At 40.8% G+C, this 19,633-nt stretch overlaps 1 protein-coding gene across 1 annotated transcript in view; it reads left to right on the top strand.

The window, feature by feature from the left end:
* The window catches only part of kcnh5b (potassium voltage-gated channel, subfamily H (eag-related), member 5b), a 179,053-nt gene that overhangs the window by 103,912 nt on the left and 55,508 nt on the right, over positions 1–19,633 (top strand). Inside the window, exons 9-11 of the mRNA XM_038729311.1 lie at positions 470–669; positions 4,777–4,836; positions 7,761–7,953. Of these exons, the coding sequence (XP_038585239.1) occupies positions 470–669; positions 4,777–4,836; positions 7,761–7,953 (453 nt within the window). The remainder of the gene's footprint in view (positions 1–469; positions 670–4,776; positions 4,837–7,760; positions 7,954–19,633) is intronic.

Genomic DNA, 19,633 nt, shown 5'->3' with positions numbered 1-19,633 from the left:
TAATGTGTGGTGTAAAGACTGCAAAAGGCCAGATGTTAATTATAATTACTGTGGTGAGTGGTATCTTAAAGAGGCCAATGGTTAACTGCCAGCATGACAGGTCAAGACATAAATTAATTTAAAACTGATAACCTTAAAGGAACGAGTACCGTATGCAAAATGTTTCAGATATTTTACAATAGGTACTATTCTTTTAAATCAATGTATATTTTTCATAATAGTTGAAAGAAAATAACAATGCCAGAAAGCCATTGGTGTGCAACCCCAAGATTTTCAGTGGCCTCATCTGGCCACTCTTATTAAACATTTCTGGGGGTGCCACCGCTCACAGGGCAAGAAAAAAGGGGAGAAAAGGGGAAAAATGGAGAAAACTAGGAGGGAAAGAATTCACACACATTTAAGACACGGTTTGTTTGTGTGTGCATGCAGACGTGAATAGATTTCATCCCTCTCTTGTCTTTCTTTCCAGCTCTGCTCTATGCCACCATCTTTGGAAACGTAACAACCATCTTCCAGCAGATGTACGCCAACACCAACCGCTACCACGAGATGCTCAACAACGTACGGGACTTCCTGAAGCTCTACCAGGTTCCCAAGGGGCTGAGCGAGCGGGTGATGGACTATATCGTCTCCACCTGGTCCATGTCCAAAGGCATCGACACGGAGAAGGTGAGACTGAGAGACAAAGCTCAAGTTGAGCCAATAAACGATGTAGGGCTGTCCCCGACTAAGGATTTACATAGTCGAATCGGAATCGTCAAGTCCTGCCTATAGTTGACTGAGAGTCGAATCGTGTGTTTTTGCGATTGCGAGCCGGGGGGGGGGTTTACACACACGGTAGCTCCGCTTTAATCTTGAGAAGCTGCAGAGCTGCAGTCTCTATTCATTCAACGTAAATTTCCAGTTAAATTGAGGCGCGCTCTCTCTCGCCTGCCATTCACCGGTCTTGTGTAGAGTTTTGCGTGCATGCCGTGCTGCCGACAACTGCATGCATGTCGCGGTTCCTCGCGGGTCTTTTTCAAGTATATTGGCTATTTAAAAGTGATAAAATATTCTTTGTGTGGTTCATCAACGGTGATAAATTATCCGAAAGTCCCGTGAGGTGCGAACAACTCGACACAACACCAGTGAAGCTGGAGCTCAGTCTCCTCAGCAAGTGTTACTCTTACACCACCACACACACTATGCCACGCCTACACATGTGCACTGACGACCCAGGGTTAGAATTTGAAAGTTTTATTCTTTTTACATGTTTATTTACAGCATTAAAGGTTGAAATGTATATTGTAACAGGCAGTATATTAACTTATTGAGAGAAAACTGGTAGTTCTATGTAAATTCAGACGTTGAGCACCACATCCTTCCTTCCATTTTATTATTTTATCTTATATTTTAAAAGTAATGTTTTGTGATTGCAGGGATTTGATTTTTATACTACGGTAACCATCCAGACTTTTTGTCGTTCACACTGATTACAAAAACATCAAGTCACATGTGAGGAAGCATCTAGATGGGGACAGATTTTGATGCTGCAGCCGTACATACAGTACAACCTAATAAAAATAGAACATTTGTTAAGCTCATTTAACTTTCACAAAGAGATAAAGAAGCTCTAAACAAAACATCATTCAAAACAAATGAGAAGAAACACAGAGAGAAGCATAGAGGAGAAAATAACCACATATCTAACAATGCCTTAAAGCCAGTCACCAGTCTCATTCTGTTATGACCTAATTTACACAAACACACACTGCTGAGTGGTGAACTTCTGACCCTCTGCACGTCAAACCCCTCATAGACTGCAGTTAAGTGCACAACAATTTAGTTTTTAAAACTAGAAAGAGTTCCGCAGGTCTCCAACAGGTGTGTCTGGGGGCATCTGGTTGTGGAACAGGGAGTGCAGGGCAGTGTCCAGCGTGTATCCATGAGGGGATACCTTTTATTGTGTAGTCTCTTTATGCATAGAACAGTGTAATGGTATTATAACAGAGTGTGCAGTGTAGACCTAAGGAAACAATAAACAGGACTATCTTGATATTCAAATATTTCATTTGACAAACAGTATATAATTCAGGGCACAATTCAAACGGGATAAAAACTTGTTATCTTAGTAGAAAGAAAACTGGACTCACAAGTCAAAAAAGTTGACTACAATACATATTTTTCCCGAAGCAAGATCCCACGGGGCGGAAGGGAAGGACCTCGGCTCTCCATAGCCTGAACTTTGGAATGAGATGTTTGACATCTGGGTATTGATTTACAGTAACCCTCCACGCTGTACATTTATTTGTCAATAACTCAGAATCTACAGTACTTATTTTCAACACGAGCTCTGAGCAGCACACAAGCACAAACACAAACTCCTCTCATGTGAAGTGCTGAAGCCATTTATAAAAGCCATGCATCACCTGCACCATGTAAGCAGCCTTCAGAGCTTTTCTGAGAAGGCAGAGAAGAATCTAATAAAAGCAAACGCACAAAGTGGTGTTTTCCTCTTCTTGTTTGTCAGATTTTAAAACAACTCAGTTCTCTTCAGCATCGTTCTTCCACTCAGACAGGTCTAGTATTACCCGGTGACATGCAGTGATTTGTAATAACTGTGGTAAGCACTGATAATTGTAATCAAACAACAATGTGTCATGTAAAGTTAAGAGTTTGTCCCACATCACCTGCCGTAGTTTGGTAAAGACAGACTTCCCCCTGTGATAGCTGCAGCATTACATTCATTTATGTTCCCCATGTCACCTCTGGAGGAACGTTCAGAAAGAGACTTAACTTTAAGTTTTTCTTTGCAACCAGCCAGTCATAAAACCATGACCTTAGATGGACTTTGAGGAGGTTCTATCAGTTTTATTGTGAAAAAGGAGCTGCATGTAACTGGTCACAAGGTTTAGTCATTATTTCATGTCATATTTGAATGTGCCGTCTCCCGTGTTTGTCCAACTAATTGATTTTCTCAGCATTTTTCCAATTGACGTTCACGCTCCTTTCTTTCTCTAAGCCTACGCCTCCCCATCAATCCCATTTTCCACCGTTTTGTCGAGATAATTATACACTCATGAAGAAACATAAGGCGAGTCTGCCCTCAGTATAAATAACTCGCAGCCAGAGCTGGGGCCAATTAGTGGATAGTTTTTGTCACTTTGGGAGCCATTACACGGTATACAGTTTGTTAGTACACACCCAAAAAAAGACCAGAGGCTTCCCAAAGCATCTCAGTGCTACTAACATGCTCCACTTTAAATAGAGCAAAGATTATTTTCATTTTCAGAGACTGCTGTGTTTTGAGGTTGCAGAGGCTTTTAGATTTATTGTCTTCTTCTTCGATTTTGTTCATATTTAACAAGGCAGGATTGTGGAGGACTAGATAATATTTCGTTTTTTATGTGTGTCTGCCTAAATGCTTCAGTTAATTAGGCTGGATTTCAGAACTTGTGCAGTGTGCCGGACAAAGCAATTTACAATTTACAGCTTAGGCTTTTTGGCAGCCACTCGTATCCAGGAGGGAGTAAATGAATGCAAAAACAAAATAAGCTACAGTAACTACACTAACCTGCCTCAAAGCAGGGTGGGTAATTCTTCATTTGGACTCTTCCCCTGCTGCTGTCTGGCAAGAATCTCAGCCCTTTTGTGTTTTCTAAAAGTCATGGGGCTGGGTGGCTATCAGAAGGAAGCCAGACCTTTTTTACTCACTCAAACATTTCAAAATTAATTACAGAACTGGCCGGAAAGCACATTGCAAACATTCACTTATTATTCACAATACTGACGTTCAGCCACAACAAGAAACCTCATCTACAGCCTTTACTGCTTTCTTTACGTGTTCGCTGTAGATTTGTTCACAGTGCCCGTGTTGGTGTTGGCGAGCAATGGCAACTCCCTCATGGACGCAGTAATTGTTGCAGACAGTGCACACTCACACACAGAGGAGAAGGCGCGCAGGTGGGTGACGTCAGGCGGGTGTAAAGTAACAAAACATGATTTCTGCTAAGTTCACTCCATTAAAGTCAGCATAACGTATGTAAAATCAGATTTCTTACTCGGGCACTGGGTGGTGTGCTGCCCAGCTGAAGGCACTCTGTGATGGGAGGCTTTATTGTCTCATAAATACGTTAGCTCCAGATATGAGGTTTGCATTGATTATAATGGAGGTCACCCCCCTTTTCTTTTTCATGGTAAAATAGCTTTTTGTGACTTTACACCAGCCAGATGTCACCAACTCGCACGCCAACTCCTCTGTGGGTGTGTGTGCAACAATTATTGTGTCCATGTGGGAGTTGCCACTGCTCACCAACACTGACATTTTCTGCCTTACCAAAGTCTCCAAAAACACTGCTTTACATCTCAATATTCTTTCAATAACAAAGTTTGAATGACTGAAAGGAACGACGTCCGTCAGATATACATTACCCTCCAGGATCTGTAGCAACTCTGACCTTTCTGTACTATAAATGGGAACACGGGAAAAGTAAACTTTAGGGGGGTTTTGAAGGTTTGCAAAAGCCAAACACATCCCTGCAAAGAGAACTAAATGAGTAAAATACGTCCTCATTAACTTGTAAAGTTCATTTTGCTGCCAACAGACCTCCATTTAATACTGAGTACTTTGTGAATATTTTGGGGTTGAATCCTCAAAGGGAAACCTGGGCAGAAAGAAGAAAACTAATGAATGTTCTCCTCTTCAGCAGTTGTTAGTTTGTGTCTTGGTGCCAAACGGAGGAATGTCTGTGTGTGAAACAGCAGTGTGACCCCCTTATGTCTCTCTGTCTTCTCCAGGTCTTATCCATCTGTCCAAAGGACATGCGGGCCGACATCTGTGTCCACCTCAACAGAAAGGTATGGTATTCCTTTAGACACACTTCACCGTATAAAAAAAAACGTCTGCAGTCTGATGCATGTAAATGCTCTTAAAGCAAAGTCCTTATAGGCAAGTCATGCCACTCTGCAGCCATCTTGGCAACGCCTCCAGGCAGCTGTTTCTGACTAACAAGACCAGGCTCCTATCTGAATGAATGTGGATAGAGCCAGAACTGCACTTTTACTGGTCACCGGGGCATAAAACCTACATGAAGTAGAATCAGCAGCAAAATCTAACAAAAATCGCTGAAAAAGTTTGACAACTTTGCCCCAAAATAACGTTTAAAAAGCCAGTTTTTTCCCCAACTGGTTATACTACTACCATGCATGCACAGTAGATGTGAAACAGACCCTTACGTCAGTGGAACCACATGATTGGCTGACTGACTGGCGTTACAGGTTTTCCCCATAGAGTTGTATTGAGGATCTGATTGAGTGTCTCCTCTATTAAACGTCTCTGCTTAAAGCCACTTTGTGTAGACATCTGTGATTTTAGACTCCTCTGATTGCATATGTTTTTGTTTCTAGAAAAGAGAGTTTATTTTTATTTTTTTTAAATACTACAGTACCATTGAGGGGAATTTTAGTTGGAAATGTACTTTTTCATTTGATAACTTGTGGTGCAGAATGCAATTGCAGCTACAAGCACTTACTTAGCTAACACTTAACCTAACAATAAAAGATGAGAATGTCCACATCAAGACAAACAGCATTTGTCTGCCCTCGCAATAACGTTTTCTGAACACCTGAATTGGCCACGAACCCATATTGCACTATCTTCACACAAACTGGAGTAGGACACAATTAAATATACTACCAGTGTAATAAATGCACCCAAGGAGTACCAGTCCTTGGGTGCATTTATTACATAACGCAAGCTATGTCAGCTCAGTTAAACGCTCACTGGGCATCACTTGACACAGCTGATATGGGTCCCAAAACTTTGGCAGATTCAAACTGCTGAACTGGCATTAAACAAAGGACACCTTCAGCTGTGTAACAACCATCTCCAATGACTAAAACGCAGTAAAATTAGTCTTGTCATTCAGAGCGACTGGCTCTTATAATGCCTCAAATATATCTTTCTCTTTCTAAAGCAACTCTGTATACTGTATCAAGTACGAGCTATAGCTACAGGGATGTGCAGGATGTTGATGATGCAGAAATGTTGATAAAGGCAGGTAGGCAATACTTAAACCCCGGGCATTTAAACCAGACCATTTTTCAAAGGCATTCAACGACAGTATAGAGAGACTTCTTTTGAGAAATTCAAGGCAACGTGACGGCGCTCTAAGCTTTCTTGTTTTGTTTTTTTGACCATCAAAAATTAGTGGATTCTTTAAAAGAAGCACAGAGTTGTAAACTGATTTTCAAGCAGATTTTTTATCCTTACAATCCAGAAGTCTTTGTTTCCGTCTTTAAGGAGGCACTGTTCCCCACCATCAGGAAATGCTGAGAAGTAAAAAGATGTAGCACAAAATGCAAACAAGGTGTTCATTAAGCACCATTGCCCAACAAAGTAATTAAAAAGTAAAGTAAAGTAATTAACTATAGCAGTCCCACTGCTAATAGAGACATCGCTTGTTTTGTGTTTTTCTCACGATAAAATTCTAGTGTTAGTGGTCGCTTGTTGGAAACATAAATGCAAAATGTTTTTGAAAAAAAAGAAAAATAACAAGTGAGCTCTCCAACCAAAGAACTCTCACTCTCAAACAGTCTTTTTGCCTTTGTTTTCCTTTTGATGTAAAGCATCACAACCAACCAGGTCCATTAACGGGATGTGTGCTGTTTAACAATGTCACATTAGAGGGGCTCTGGGTTTTGTAGTCCTTAAACTTCAAACACTTCATTCATCTTGTGCCGCAGTTTAGGAGTGCTGACAGAGGGCCAACTGCTTTCCCAGCTAAACAAAGGCCCTGAATGAAGTTTGTAAGGCGACACAGTTTTGAGGGATTATTTCCTGATGGAGATTTACATTTGTTCCTGAGAGCTTTGGGTGATTGACAGGAAGCACTGACATGAAAACACTCAACTCATCTCAGTGAAAGAAGGAAACCAAATGAAGGCATCACCGTTACTCATTCTGCACATATGAATGGATCTCAGCAAATGACTTCTTCTGCAGATCGGAAAACTGGGAGGTGGAGAAATCTGTTATGAACAAAGATGAAAACCTTTATAAGGAAAATACATTACTTTGTCATTTGTAGTGCCTTATTGAAGGTAACAATCAAGTTACTTATACAAGTAAGTATTCAAAATCCAAAGAATTCATCCTCTGGAGAGTATGAACGTGGTCAGCAGATATATTTTGGATGCAGCTAAAGCTTTGGTCTACTAGTGGCACTAAAGGAAAGGTCATCCTGGCAGCATAAACATAAGGAGTCGCCCTCTGTGGATGTGGAACGAATAAAAAACATACTAAAGTACTACTAAGTGCTTTCATGCTTTTCTTTTTCAAATGTCTTTCTGGAAAGATGCTTTAAGCGTTGAAAGTTGTCGGCCAGCCGTAATCTGAATGTTTAACCTTTGTTTTCAAAATACTTCAAAAATCAGTTATCTTTTATATTTTATTTGAAACATGAGTAACAAAAATAAAAAATTAATACGGCTCAGAGTAAAACAAAGACCTCAACAAGATCATTCCTGTAGCTACACAAAGCCCCCCCAACCGCCTGCACTAAACGAAGACAGAATATTTATAATCAGTGTAAAGAATTTAAAGAGTCATCAGGAGGTGGAAGCAATTTTAATCAAAAATTTTGTTAAAGCAATGCTCAACAGTCAAGGTAACATCTCTGCAAAAGTTCCCTCTCACTGATCATGTGTAGGCTGCCGTAGACCGTGCAGTTTAACTTTAAAGAACAGATGATAACCGCTAAACTTCCTGCCCTCTTGCTCAGGTGTTCAATGAACATCCTGCGTTCCGGTTAGCCAGTGACGGCTGCCTACGTTCTCTGGCGGTGGAGTTTCAGACCACCCACTGCGCCCCCGGAGACCTGATCTACCACTCCGGAGAGAGCGTGGACACCCTGTGTTTCGTTGTGTCGGGGTCACTGGAGGTCATCCAAGACGACGAGGTCATTGCCATCTTAGGTATGTGGTCCTGTAATTTAGTAGATGCCTTTTTATTGAAGGGAGAAAGTATTTTGTTTTGTAGTGGCATCGGGAATCAAGCTCTTAAAACACTTGTTGTTTGTTGTAAATTGACAATCATTTTCATAATCAATTCATTGTTTATGTTAATTACCAAGCAAAAATACCAAACTCCAACCTCTCACACGTGAGGATTTGCCGCTTTTTCTGTTTTTATTTCATTTTAAATTGTAAATTACTTGTTTTAGACTGTTGGTTCTGCAAAACGAGAATTTTGAAGACATCCTGGACCCTGGGGTGTTGTGATGGGCTGTTTTTCACCATTTTCTGATCCTTAATTGACAACAAATAATATTTAGCTACAGCCATAGTCTGGCTTTATTGCTGTTACAGACTCATAAGGAAAGAGAAGCAGGGTGAAAACAAAACATATGCTGGCAAGCTGAAAGATTGCTGTACAAACCATAATCAGTAAATGCCAAATAACTAATTAATTCACATTTGGAATAACATAATCATAGAAACATAATCGATGTGCATCTCAGCGGCTCAGGGACAGGATGAACACCAGATGAATGAAACTTATAAAGCAGAAGAGAAACGACTACGAACTCAAATAAACTACTTATATTTGACAAAAAGAAGGTCAACCAGCTGACAGTCGAATGTGATTAATTTGTCTTTTCTGTGTGTGTGTGGGGGGGTTGTTTTTGTTTTTTGGTTGATGGTGACGCATTTTTGACCATTTTTCCACTTTGAAGAGTTTTCATAATACCAGCTGGTCAGAAAACTCTCTCTACACATTCAGGAAAAACACGTAATCTTTCAGCTGAAGTGAAAATCACTCACTCATGACGACAGCGACATAATTAGACCTGCTATTTTTACGCATGCTTTTTGAAAATGTACACACAGAAGGCGAAGAGGTGGACACACTTGAAAGCTGCGTCACTTCAATTGTTACATTAAAACAGCAGGTAGCTGACTTTCAAGTGTTTAACCCAAACAGCCAGACTCTGCTGTATTTAGAGTATTTCTCTCTGCAGCCATGTACTGAAATATTCATATGGGGGAGAACAACAAAGAAACGGAAAGGAAGAATAAGAAGCTAACAGAGATGTCAGGGAAACTGCTGTGTAGTGCACATTCTCATAACCATCAGCAGGCCCCAGATGAGCGTTTACTGACAGCTAATAACAAGAAGGAAAGATTATTACAACGGAGTGCAAAGCTGCACAGCAGATGGGTGTTAGGATCATTTGGTGTGTAGAAGTTTTTGTGTTACACACACACTTACCAACATCATAATACGTCAGTCTGACAGTCCCTGTGGTTGTGAATTATAAAAGTTGGGCACTAACTGTTGCTACTTTCTAGCATTTGAAAGTCAGTTCAATCAGAAGGAGGCATTCAGAATAATGAATCCTGGTTTAACAACTGGCTTTCTAAAATACGTCTGGGGAAAAATGCAGTTTATTACAACATGAGGTTTATTTTCTTCCCTCCTTTGAATATAATAACATTCCACTCATCAACGTCGCTAAAAATCAAAAACAACTGGCTGCTGCTGCTTGAAACAGAGTGAACCATACCGTAAATGCAGCCTGTCCTCATGCCTAAACAAGAAATTAGGTTGAATGCAGTGACTCCCTAAATCACATATGACCGTTGGAAAGTACCTGTCCACTGAGGTTCTGGAAAGATTGTGTTTTGGGTTGATATAACTGTTACTTTATGTAAGTCATCTACGTAACATTACTTAACTTAAAACTTAAAATAAGTCAAAATCTACTATGCCTCATGCAAGACACGAACCCCATTCGGCTGGATGAAAGTCCAGCAGAATGAAAAAAACATTTGCTAAAGCAGGTTTGAGGTCCAGACATGTTGTGTCTAGCTCAAAGGCATATTGATTTAAAACCTTTATATGAGCTTGTTACTGCATTGCTGCCTTCTGCAGTTGACTGAAATATCAGTTGTAGTTCATCAGCATGTTTTTTTACACTAGGTCCCTGGTAAAATATATTGCGGACATATTATCTATAATAAATTAATGTTACATTATAATGCAAGATGGTGATCCAGGCTGGTACACATAGAAACTGCTGCGGCCACCGGTTTTGTAGCCAGATCTGTGATGATCTCTCGCTGGCATGCAAGATAGTGATCCATTATGTTAGAGCTATAGATCCACTGCAGCAGATAGTGAGAAACTGTTGCAGCTGCAGTTCATGCTGAACCAACAAAAATAAATGCATGATGCAGAAGAAAGAAAGATATAAAGTTGGAAAAACAGCAAAGTTTTTTCCAAAAAAATTTGGAAGTAAAGAAACAAACAGCAGAAGGGACATTTTGAAAGTGGGACCCACAATACGAGGGAGACAAAACATAGAAGAGGAAGACAGATGAGCAGGAAGGGAGAGAGGAGTAAAAAAGACCCTCTGATTGTCTGTGCAGCCTCTCCATTTGTGTTGCCTCCCCACTTCATTAACTTCATTAGGAAGGCGAGTCAGACGAGGCTGCAGTCAGAGATTCATAGCAAGCATATTAGATGTTTGATAAACTGCTTCATCACACTGAGGACATTAATCAATACATCGTCAGCAAGTTGTCATCACGAGCTGCTGTTGCAGTGGAGGGATGGACGGAATATTTTCACCAAATGCCTGCTTGTTGCTGCTGTTTGCTGTTAGTGCAGAGTCAACACCTTGTTTCATATTAAAAGACTTCAGCGCCCCTTCAGGGAGCTGAATCCCCTGTAAGGTGTTGTTAGACATGTGCAGGAAGTGTCGAGTTTCATTAACAGCAGCTCTGAGTCATGAAACTGCAGCAAAGTAGAGTTGGTCAGAATAAACACAACCAATGAATGAAACAATAAAGATGAATATGGCCTCTCTACAGACAAGATTAATGCTGTGGGAATACATGTAGGCACAAACTATCTTGGAAATATCAGTTTTCTTTTTGGTCCAGACTGAAATATCTCGGCAACTGTTTGATGGATTGCCACGAAAGGATGAGGATGAAACCTCCAGCGCCACCAACAGGTTGATAACTGGCTCTGGTTTGGTTCTGAATAAAATATCTATTGGATGACAGTTGTTTGGTTCACATGTTCACGTCCACCTCGGGATGAATTTAAAATGACATTACCTTGTAAAAATCTGCACGTTAAAATTGACCCTTCGCGAAGCCACGCCCCGAACTGTGGGATCTGTCGGTCTCAGCGTGGCGCTGCCACCATTTATAACTGCACTCTCTGGAGAAATATTGTAAAATTTCTGGATAAGGAAAAAGCAATCTCAAAAAGAAGACAGAAAGTTTGCATTATGCAATTGAAGGTTGCAAGTAAAAGTAAACCACCACAATTGAGACAAAGGACAACGGGATTAAGGATTAACACCACTGCTGTAAACTGGGGAGGTCTCTGTTCACTATTACAATCATGCAAAAGCACTCGGCCTATATAACGTTACATTCAGCAGTAAGTTAGTTAGCGTTGTTTTTAGGGTGTCCCAGGAAAATACAGCAAAAAAAAAGCTTGAAAATGAATCCTTTTTTTTTGCAAGTCACAGCCAGGAGTCGGGCCTCAGTTAGAATGACTCCTATACTGCGCTGTGATTGGCCAGTTTGCGTCTTTAGGGCGTGGCTTAGCGAAGGGTGAATTGTCGTTGATGTTAGCATTTAGATCAAAGCACCGCTGTGAACAAGTACATCCTCACAGATCTGCTAACATGACTTTCTTGTTTACCTCAGACTTACCACCGGTGAAACCGAGCACGCCCCTGGCTGTTTGAGATTCAGCCATTTTTTAGGTACCAGGTTTTATCTGAGAATTTCTTTGAAAGGATGACTGATTGCAGCTGTATGTGTAACTGCAGCTAAGGAGATACCAGCAGAGTGAGGATTAAACTCTTTGAGTCCCTCCACATGTTGTCAATGAAAGTGAAATTGCTTATTTTTTAAGAACCCCTTGAAAATCTCTCAAGGACCCTTTGGGTTCCACAGACATTTTTAGTAATGACTAAACTCCCTGACACTAATTGGATAGCTTGCAAGTTGTTGTCATATTCTGTGTAGCATTGCAACAATGTCCCAGTCCTTAACAACAATGCTTACAGCTACAGTTTGTGTTTGAGCAGGAGAACAAAGAACAAAGCTGCTGTCTGATCTCAGCCTCAAGAGGGAGAGAAGGATGGAGGGTAGATGGTGAGAGAAGGACAAGGTGGTGGAAGGAAAAGAGTTGGATCGAGGGAAAGATAATGAGAGTCTGAGTGGGAGAGTGGATGTAAGGGGAAGCAAGATGAGGGTTCTGTCTGCGTGTGTTCACAGCATGAAAAGGAGGCTTCGTTCTAAAAATCGCTTCCCTCTTGAAAGTTTTCCTTTTCCGTGTGACAGCCGTCCCGCTTATAGCCAACAGAATCGAAGTTCTGCCAGCACCGGAGCTCATGTTGGGGAAACAGAAGGCAGGAGAGAGATGAGTACAATAAAAGAAAAGTGTTTGAATGTTCTCATTTATCATGTCAGAGTGGTTCACATTTAAAAGCTGCTGTTACAGTAGCAGGGTGGAGGAAAGGTGCTGCAGAACATTCTTTATTGAGTGTAAAATCATAAAGAAAGGGATATTTTTATAGAGACATAAGAAGAACAATCAACATCTGTCTTATGAATAGAGACAGGTGTTTTCACTAGTTAGTACTGGCTCATTTTGACATTCAGTTAGCAAACATTGGTGTGCTGAGTTATGCACAATAACATGACGGTGTTTGAGTTCCCATTAGCTTGACCTAACATCCAATATAAAAGGAGGTGAACGTAACTGGAAGTATGTCAGCATTCGGCTCAAGGTACAGCTGAGCCTGATGAGCTGAAATATCCTAAAACGACCACCGTACAGAAGATAAACTGTTCGTTTAGGATAAACTGTTGGTTTGGGAAACTATGCAGGCTTTCCTCTGTTACTAATCTGGGAACACTTTTCTCTCAATATTAATCCATCCAACAGTTCTGTATAATCTTTATTGCCATTTTATTAAGCCAATAGCCCGGCTGTGGAGTTTCAGCTCCCAGTTATATTTTTAGTTTTCTTCTTGTCACCTGTCAATCAAGCAATGTGGGTGGGACTGGGCATGCAAGTTTTCTCTGTTGAATTTCTAGGCTTTATGAGTTGGTTGTTCTTTTATTTGCACAGTCATGGATGCTCTCGTTAGCTCCTCAGTTACAATAATGTTATACGCCCCAGTGGAAATATGTTAACTAAACAAAATGTTGACGTGATCAATCAATCAACTTATTTCCCCCACTGTACATATGTATGTGTGTATGTATGTATATATACACTGCTCAAAAAAATAAAGGGAACACATCCTAGATCTGAATGAATGAAATAATCTCATTAAATACTCCTTTCTTTACATAGTTGAATGGGCTGACAACAAAATCACACAAAAATTATCAATTGAAATCAAATCTATCAACGCATGGAGGTCTGGATTTGGAGTCACACTCAAAATCAAACTGGAAAACCACACTACAGGCCGATCCAACTTCGATGTAATGTCCTTAAAACAAGTCAAAATGAGGCCCAGGTCTGGGGAACGGGCGGGCCAGTCCATAGCATCAATGCCTTCCTCTTGCAGGAACTGCTGACACACTCCAGCCACATGAGGTCTAGCATTGTCTTGCATTAGGATGAACCCAGGGCCAACCGCACCAGCATATGGTCTCACAAGGGGTCTGAGGATCTCATCTCGGTACCTAATGGCAGTCGGGCTACCTCTGGCGAGCACGTGGAGGGCTGTGCGGCCCCCCAAAGAAATGCCACCCCACACCATTACTGACCCACCGCCAAACCGGTCACGCTGGAGGATGTTGCAGGCAGCAGAACGTTCTCCACGACGTCTGTCACATGTGCTCAGTGTGAACCTGCTTTCATCTGTGAAGAGCACAGGGCGCCAGTGGCGAATTTGCCAATCTTGGTGTTCTCTGGCAAATGCCAAACGTCCTGCACGGTGTTGGGCTGTAAGCACAACCCCCACCTGTGGACGTCGGGCCCTCGTACCACCCTCATGGAGTCTGTTTCTGACCGTTTGAGCAGACACATGCACATTTGTCTGCCTGCTGGAGGTCATTTTGCTCCTCCTGCTCCTCCTTGCACAAAGGCGGAGGTAGCGGTCCTGCTGCTGGGTTGTTGCCCTCCTACGGCCTCCTGATGTACTGGCCTGTCTCCTGGTAGCGCCTCCGTGCTCTGGACACTACGCTGACAGACACAGCAAACCTTCTTGCCACAGCTCGCATTGATGTGCCATCCTGGATGAGCTGCACTACCTGAGCCACTTGTGTGGGTTGTAGACTCCGTCTCATGCTACCACTAGAGTGAAAGCACCGCCAGCATTCAAAAGTGACCAAAACATCAGCCAGGAAGCACAGGAACTGAGAAGTGGTCTGTGGTCACCACCTGCAGAACCACTCCTTTATTGGGGGTCTCTTGCTAATTGCCTATAATTTCCACCTGTTGTCTTTTCCATTTGCACAACAGCATGTGAAACTGATTGTTGCTTCCAAAGTGGACAGTTTGATTTCACAGGAGTGTGACTGACTTGGAGTTACATTGTGTTGTTTAAGTGTTCCCTTTATTTTTTTGAGCTGTGTGTGTGTGTGTATGTATGTATATATACACATATGCGTGTGTGTGTGTATATATATATATATATATATATATATATATATATAATATATATATATATATATATATATATATATATATATATAAATAAAATACTGTATATAGTGTGTGTGTTCTCCATCAATAATACATGAAGAGGGGGATAAAAGGACAGAGAGGAGGGGGAAATGTTTTGGATTCTCACCGGCTAAAATTATCTCAAGTTACAAAGCATGTTAAACTTGTGAAACAGAATGTTTAACAGAAGGAAAAAAGTAGATAGAGGGGACAAAGGGGAAAGAGAAGAAGGGTAATAATATGGATAGAGGAGGAGAAAAAGATGAATGGAAAGTGGAAAGGATGGAGGCAGGACAAAAAGGTAAGGAAGCTGGTGGATTAGTAGGAAAAAGACTGGAGGGAGAGAGAGTATAATAAGAGGATGGCCAGCGAGAGGGAAGGAGACAAGGAAAGGATAAAGGAACAGAGGACTGAAAGGAGGACAATGATGAAAGTGGAATCGTTGAACAAGAAAAAAAAAGATGGGTTAATAGACGGAGGAACCAAAGAAAGGAAACGCATGAAAAATAGAGTTTTGGACGAGATGGAAAGAATTTGAAGAGGATGGAGGGAGTGCTGGTTGTGTTTTTAAAGCCACTGATTTCCCCCAGGTTGCTCCCTGAGGCTGTAACACGCTCTCCTCTCATTAGTGTCCAGTGGCATCAGGTGGACACACACACTCCAGCAGCAATGACACACATACAAATGCCAGTGTGAATATTTTTTATTATTATGGCTCTTTTAATGCCTCCATCTACAGGCTGTGAAAATGGGTTTTCTCTTGGGGGACAATAAAGTATCTAAATGCGCACACACACACACACACACACAGTCGTGCACACAAAATCTCATACACAAGTGTAGATGAGCACGCACATACGCAAGAACACAAAAAACCCCCCCATACTACTTTCCCCACAGTAACAAGGCAATACTGTGGCAGCTCCAGTAAATACTCATAAGTAATAACAATCTCATTTCCCATCATCCACCAGGCTTACTATGAGCCTAACCTAACTCACTCACCAGCAGCTTTGAAGTGTAACAGTGAGAGTCACTAAGATAGATGCCAGTAGATGAGGCTCCTCTTGATTAAAAAGGTCCTGATTCTGAAGGAGAGCCCAGAAAATATTTCTGCAGCTGCATCTGACCTGCAGCTGCCAGACAGAAGTCCCAGTAAAATTCGTTACGCCGACTGACAGCTAGAAGAGTGCAAAAGTAAATATTTCAGCCGGTGACAACCATTAGAACAATAAGGTTCAATTATTTAACAATCAGTGACGAAGACGGATGTATCTGGTTTGTGCTGGGGACTTAGTTGGCAAACGTTTAAGTCTGGGCTGTAAACCAAAACTTTACCAATGAAAGAAATAACTAGGAAAGTTCTGTTATAACTACTTACTAGCTCTTAGCTGAAATCTCCAGAAAAAGTGGATGCAGGTGCCCCATCTGCCAAATTTTGCTAATATGTTAAGTAACAATTTCCCAACTGTGTGCAGCTGTCGACTTAAATCAATTATAGCTTTTTGCCCACTATCCACAGTGCACTAGGGTTAGGTCATATCGTAAAGCAGTCGTGTAAAATTCCTCCTTTGTTGTCGCTGTTTCACTGGCCAGTGGGGATGATCCAATCTCAACAATCGTAATCGGAGTCGAGGAAGGCATTTTTAACTGATTGGTAATGGCATAATTGAGCAGAAACCTAAGCCCGCTCCTTTATTTTTTACGTTGGCTGACAAGTGTCGTAAACAGAAAGCACAGTTTGTGGCAGGACGTGGCTAAAGGGTCCGCAGCGTGGAAATATTTTAAATTGGCAAATGAAAGCAGTCCAACTGCCACTTGTAGTGTCTGCAAAGTGAGCGTTTTGCGAGGCGGCAGTAACAACTGAATTCTGGGTGAGTGGAATAAGAGCTATTTTATTTGTCTGTTCGATATGAAAAAATAAATAATATATAAAAAAATATATATTTTTACGCATCTTTTAATATATATATAGACATCTTTTTAGTTTGTTTACTTATTTTGTTAAAAAAATAATAAACCAATTATGCACTAAGTGAAATTGTAAGAATTTTATTTTGTTTTACTTTCTGATTTCATAAAAATAAATAACAAAAACATTGAGGAACAGCTTGGATGCAGGCAGGTTAGAAATTGTGTCCAACTTTCGCCGGCGCTGCAAATCACCATGTCACATGACATTAAAACCGTGCAGGAGCAAGGCGGCTGCAGGCGCCGAGCCCGACGGCAGCAGTTGCTTCTCCCCAGCTGCTGAGAAAGTCATAAATTTAAGGGTGACATGACCACAAGGATGGTCAGTCGGTTGATCTTACACTGATCTTCAGTGTATATCTATATCTGTACACCTACTACTTTCAGTTTTAAGATCTATTGCTGGTAAAGGCTGTTTAAAAACAAGAAATCCTCATTTTGTACCCGCAGTCATATTATGAGGTGTATTGAAGAGTTTCAAGTGGGTTCTTTTGGGGTTCTAAGTTCTTCCATCTTATTCCCAGGATGGTTGAACTAACTGTGTGCAGTGCCTTTAGATTAATGTCTGACCAAACTGCTGTAAAAGTACGCCTTCAATCCAAACCAGCTTGATTCATTTGGGTATACAAATGGTTTAAGTCATGTTTTAAATATTCTTTAAAAGTAGTTTTTATGCTGTGTTATGTGTGTTAGTTTTATATATTATTACTCTTCAAACTGTCAACAGCCAATAACATAATCAGAAGGTCGGTGGTTTGATCCCCGCTTCTCCAGTCTGCTTGTCAAAAGTGTCCTTGAGCAAAAATATTGAACCCCAGATTTGATCCTGATGGCTTTCTGATGTGCAGTTGGCACCTTCCACGGCAGCCTCAGCCATCTGTGTGTGATTGTGACTTGTAGTGTGAAGCGCTTTGGGAGTTCGGAAGACTAAAAAAGGTGCTACACAAGGGCAGTCCATTATTATCGACTTGCCTTTCATTGGGTCCCTTTAATATTTGTTGAAGGTACATTTGTCCCGCATGCTTGTTATCCAGACATTGTTGCCTATTTCTATCAAACTTGGATAAATTGTTGGCCTTTTATCCAGCTGCTCTTTCACGAACAGCTGGATAAACAGACGACCGCACACCATCAGCCCTTTTAGCCCGATCTATCTATTGATGATTTCTGCTCTGCTCTAGCTCTCACCCTCTTTTTTTTTTTTGTTTTGCCGAAATGATGAGCTGATTAATTTCTTAATCCATTATTCATGCTTGGTTATGAGAAGGGGATTTTAATCTGGCCTTCTTTTCATACAGCAATATGTTCTGGCCCAGCAAGCAATACGTCAGCCCTGAGCAGAAGGAGATGAGCCTTCAGCCACATATGAGTCTGGCTGCATTACAAGACCCAGTAATAAGAATCAGTGCAGGGCTGTTTTGATGTGGAATGCATTAGAGGAATATATTAAGAGTGTAGGTGAATAGAACAAGGATGAAAGGCAACTCGAAACGGAGATATTCTTGTAGAATGTCTTAATGCAGAGCTGCTTTTCATGACCATCCTCAACTCAAATATCATCCTTTGAAAACACTGACATTTATCACCTCCATATAAAAGTATCTTCTGTCCTTTTTTGACAGCACTATGTAACAAACAGGATGTACCCGTCTAACAGATTTCAAGATAAAGAAGTAAACAGGTTAACAACAGAAACAGAAAGTAAAATACCAGTGATGGAATGTAACTAAGTACAGTTATACATCAAGTAAGTACTGAAATACACATTTTAGGCACTTTATGTGAGTCTTGTTTTCATTTAATGATACTTAATACTTCTACTTCACTAAAATTCAGAGAGAAAAATTGTACAACTACATTATTTTGATACGGTAAAACTTCAATTAATAGCCGAGTCCCAAACAGCCACCGACCCCGTTTCCTGGCCTGGTGTGGGAACACATTTTGACAAATAAACACATCTCCATTAAACACCTTGGTCTGGTTTTTATAGAAGTTCTTTGGATGTATAAAACCTCTTAAACCCTACCGGGTTGCCGCTTTAGCTGCTTCTAAGCTGCTCAGATCGTTGATACAAATATTAATGTTTAAACGTATGATCAATGTGTCAGTGTGGACATGCTGCACATCGTTACATCGGTTCTCCACAATTCAATCGTTCAATTCATTTAACAGAAACAACGAGCCCCAAAGTCTGATTCTTATAGATTTACAGGTGTAACCTGCATGGTACAAGTGAAAAAAGTGATGACTCCCGTTACCTTTAAAGCCTCCGAAGTGTCCGAATGTGTCCGTTCCTGATTATTTATCTTCCTTTAGTCTGTGAGGGTCCACCAATCAAAAGAATCAAAACAGCTTTTCATAAAAATTTATCCAAGTTGTGAATCCTGTCACGTGTCCATCGCTCTCTGTCTGCTAACTTCTCTCATCCTGCACCGTTTTGTTGTTTTCATTACGTGGCTGCCTACAAAATAAAAGCGCATAAGCCGTCTGTCGGAGCTAGATCAAATGAATTATCTGTATTTGATATTAGTGGGTAATTTTTATACAAATAATATTTATACTGTTTGAAATAAACTGTTACCAGAGTAGTTTCAGTTTTGTGTGAGAGGAATTAAAGGCCTGTCCCATATGGACGTCTGTCCCAAATATAGGCCGGGTCAATTCAGTGATTTTAGCAAATAAAAGCCCTATTAGTTTTACGGTAAACAAGTGTTAGGACCCAGCTCAGAAGGGGAAAGGGAAGCAACATAAACCAGGAGGTTTTGTTATAGAAAAGTTATTTATTTATACAGAGAGTTGAACAAATAAGGAGTTCAACCAACAGAAACGGGCAAGAGGGTGCTGCGTAAACGATTGAAAACAATATATAACAATAGGAGATCTCTAGAAAAGAGACTTTTAACTAACTACTAAAACAAAAGCATGAAACAAAAAACTCCCTTTAGCTACTTCAAACCAACCACA

The sequence above is a fragment of the Micropterus salmoides genome, unplaced genomic scaffold, assembly GCF_014851395.1.
Source record: "Micropterus salmoides isolate LMB-PRFRI ecotype aquatic unplaced genomic scaffold, ASM1485139v1 Ms_hic_scaffold_19, whole genome shotgun sequence".
Lineage (NCBI taxonomy): Eukaryota > Metazoa > Chordata > Actinopteri > Centrarchiformes > Centrarchidae > Micropterus > Micropterus salmoides.
This window is presented reverse-complemented; position numbering and strand designations above follow the sequence as displayed.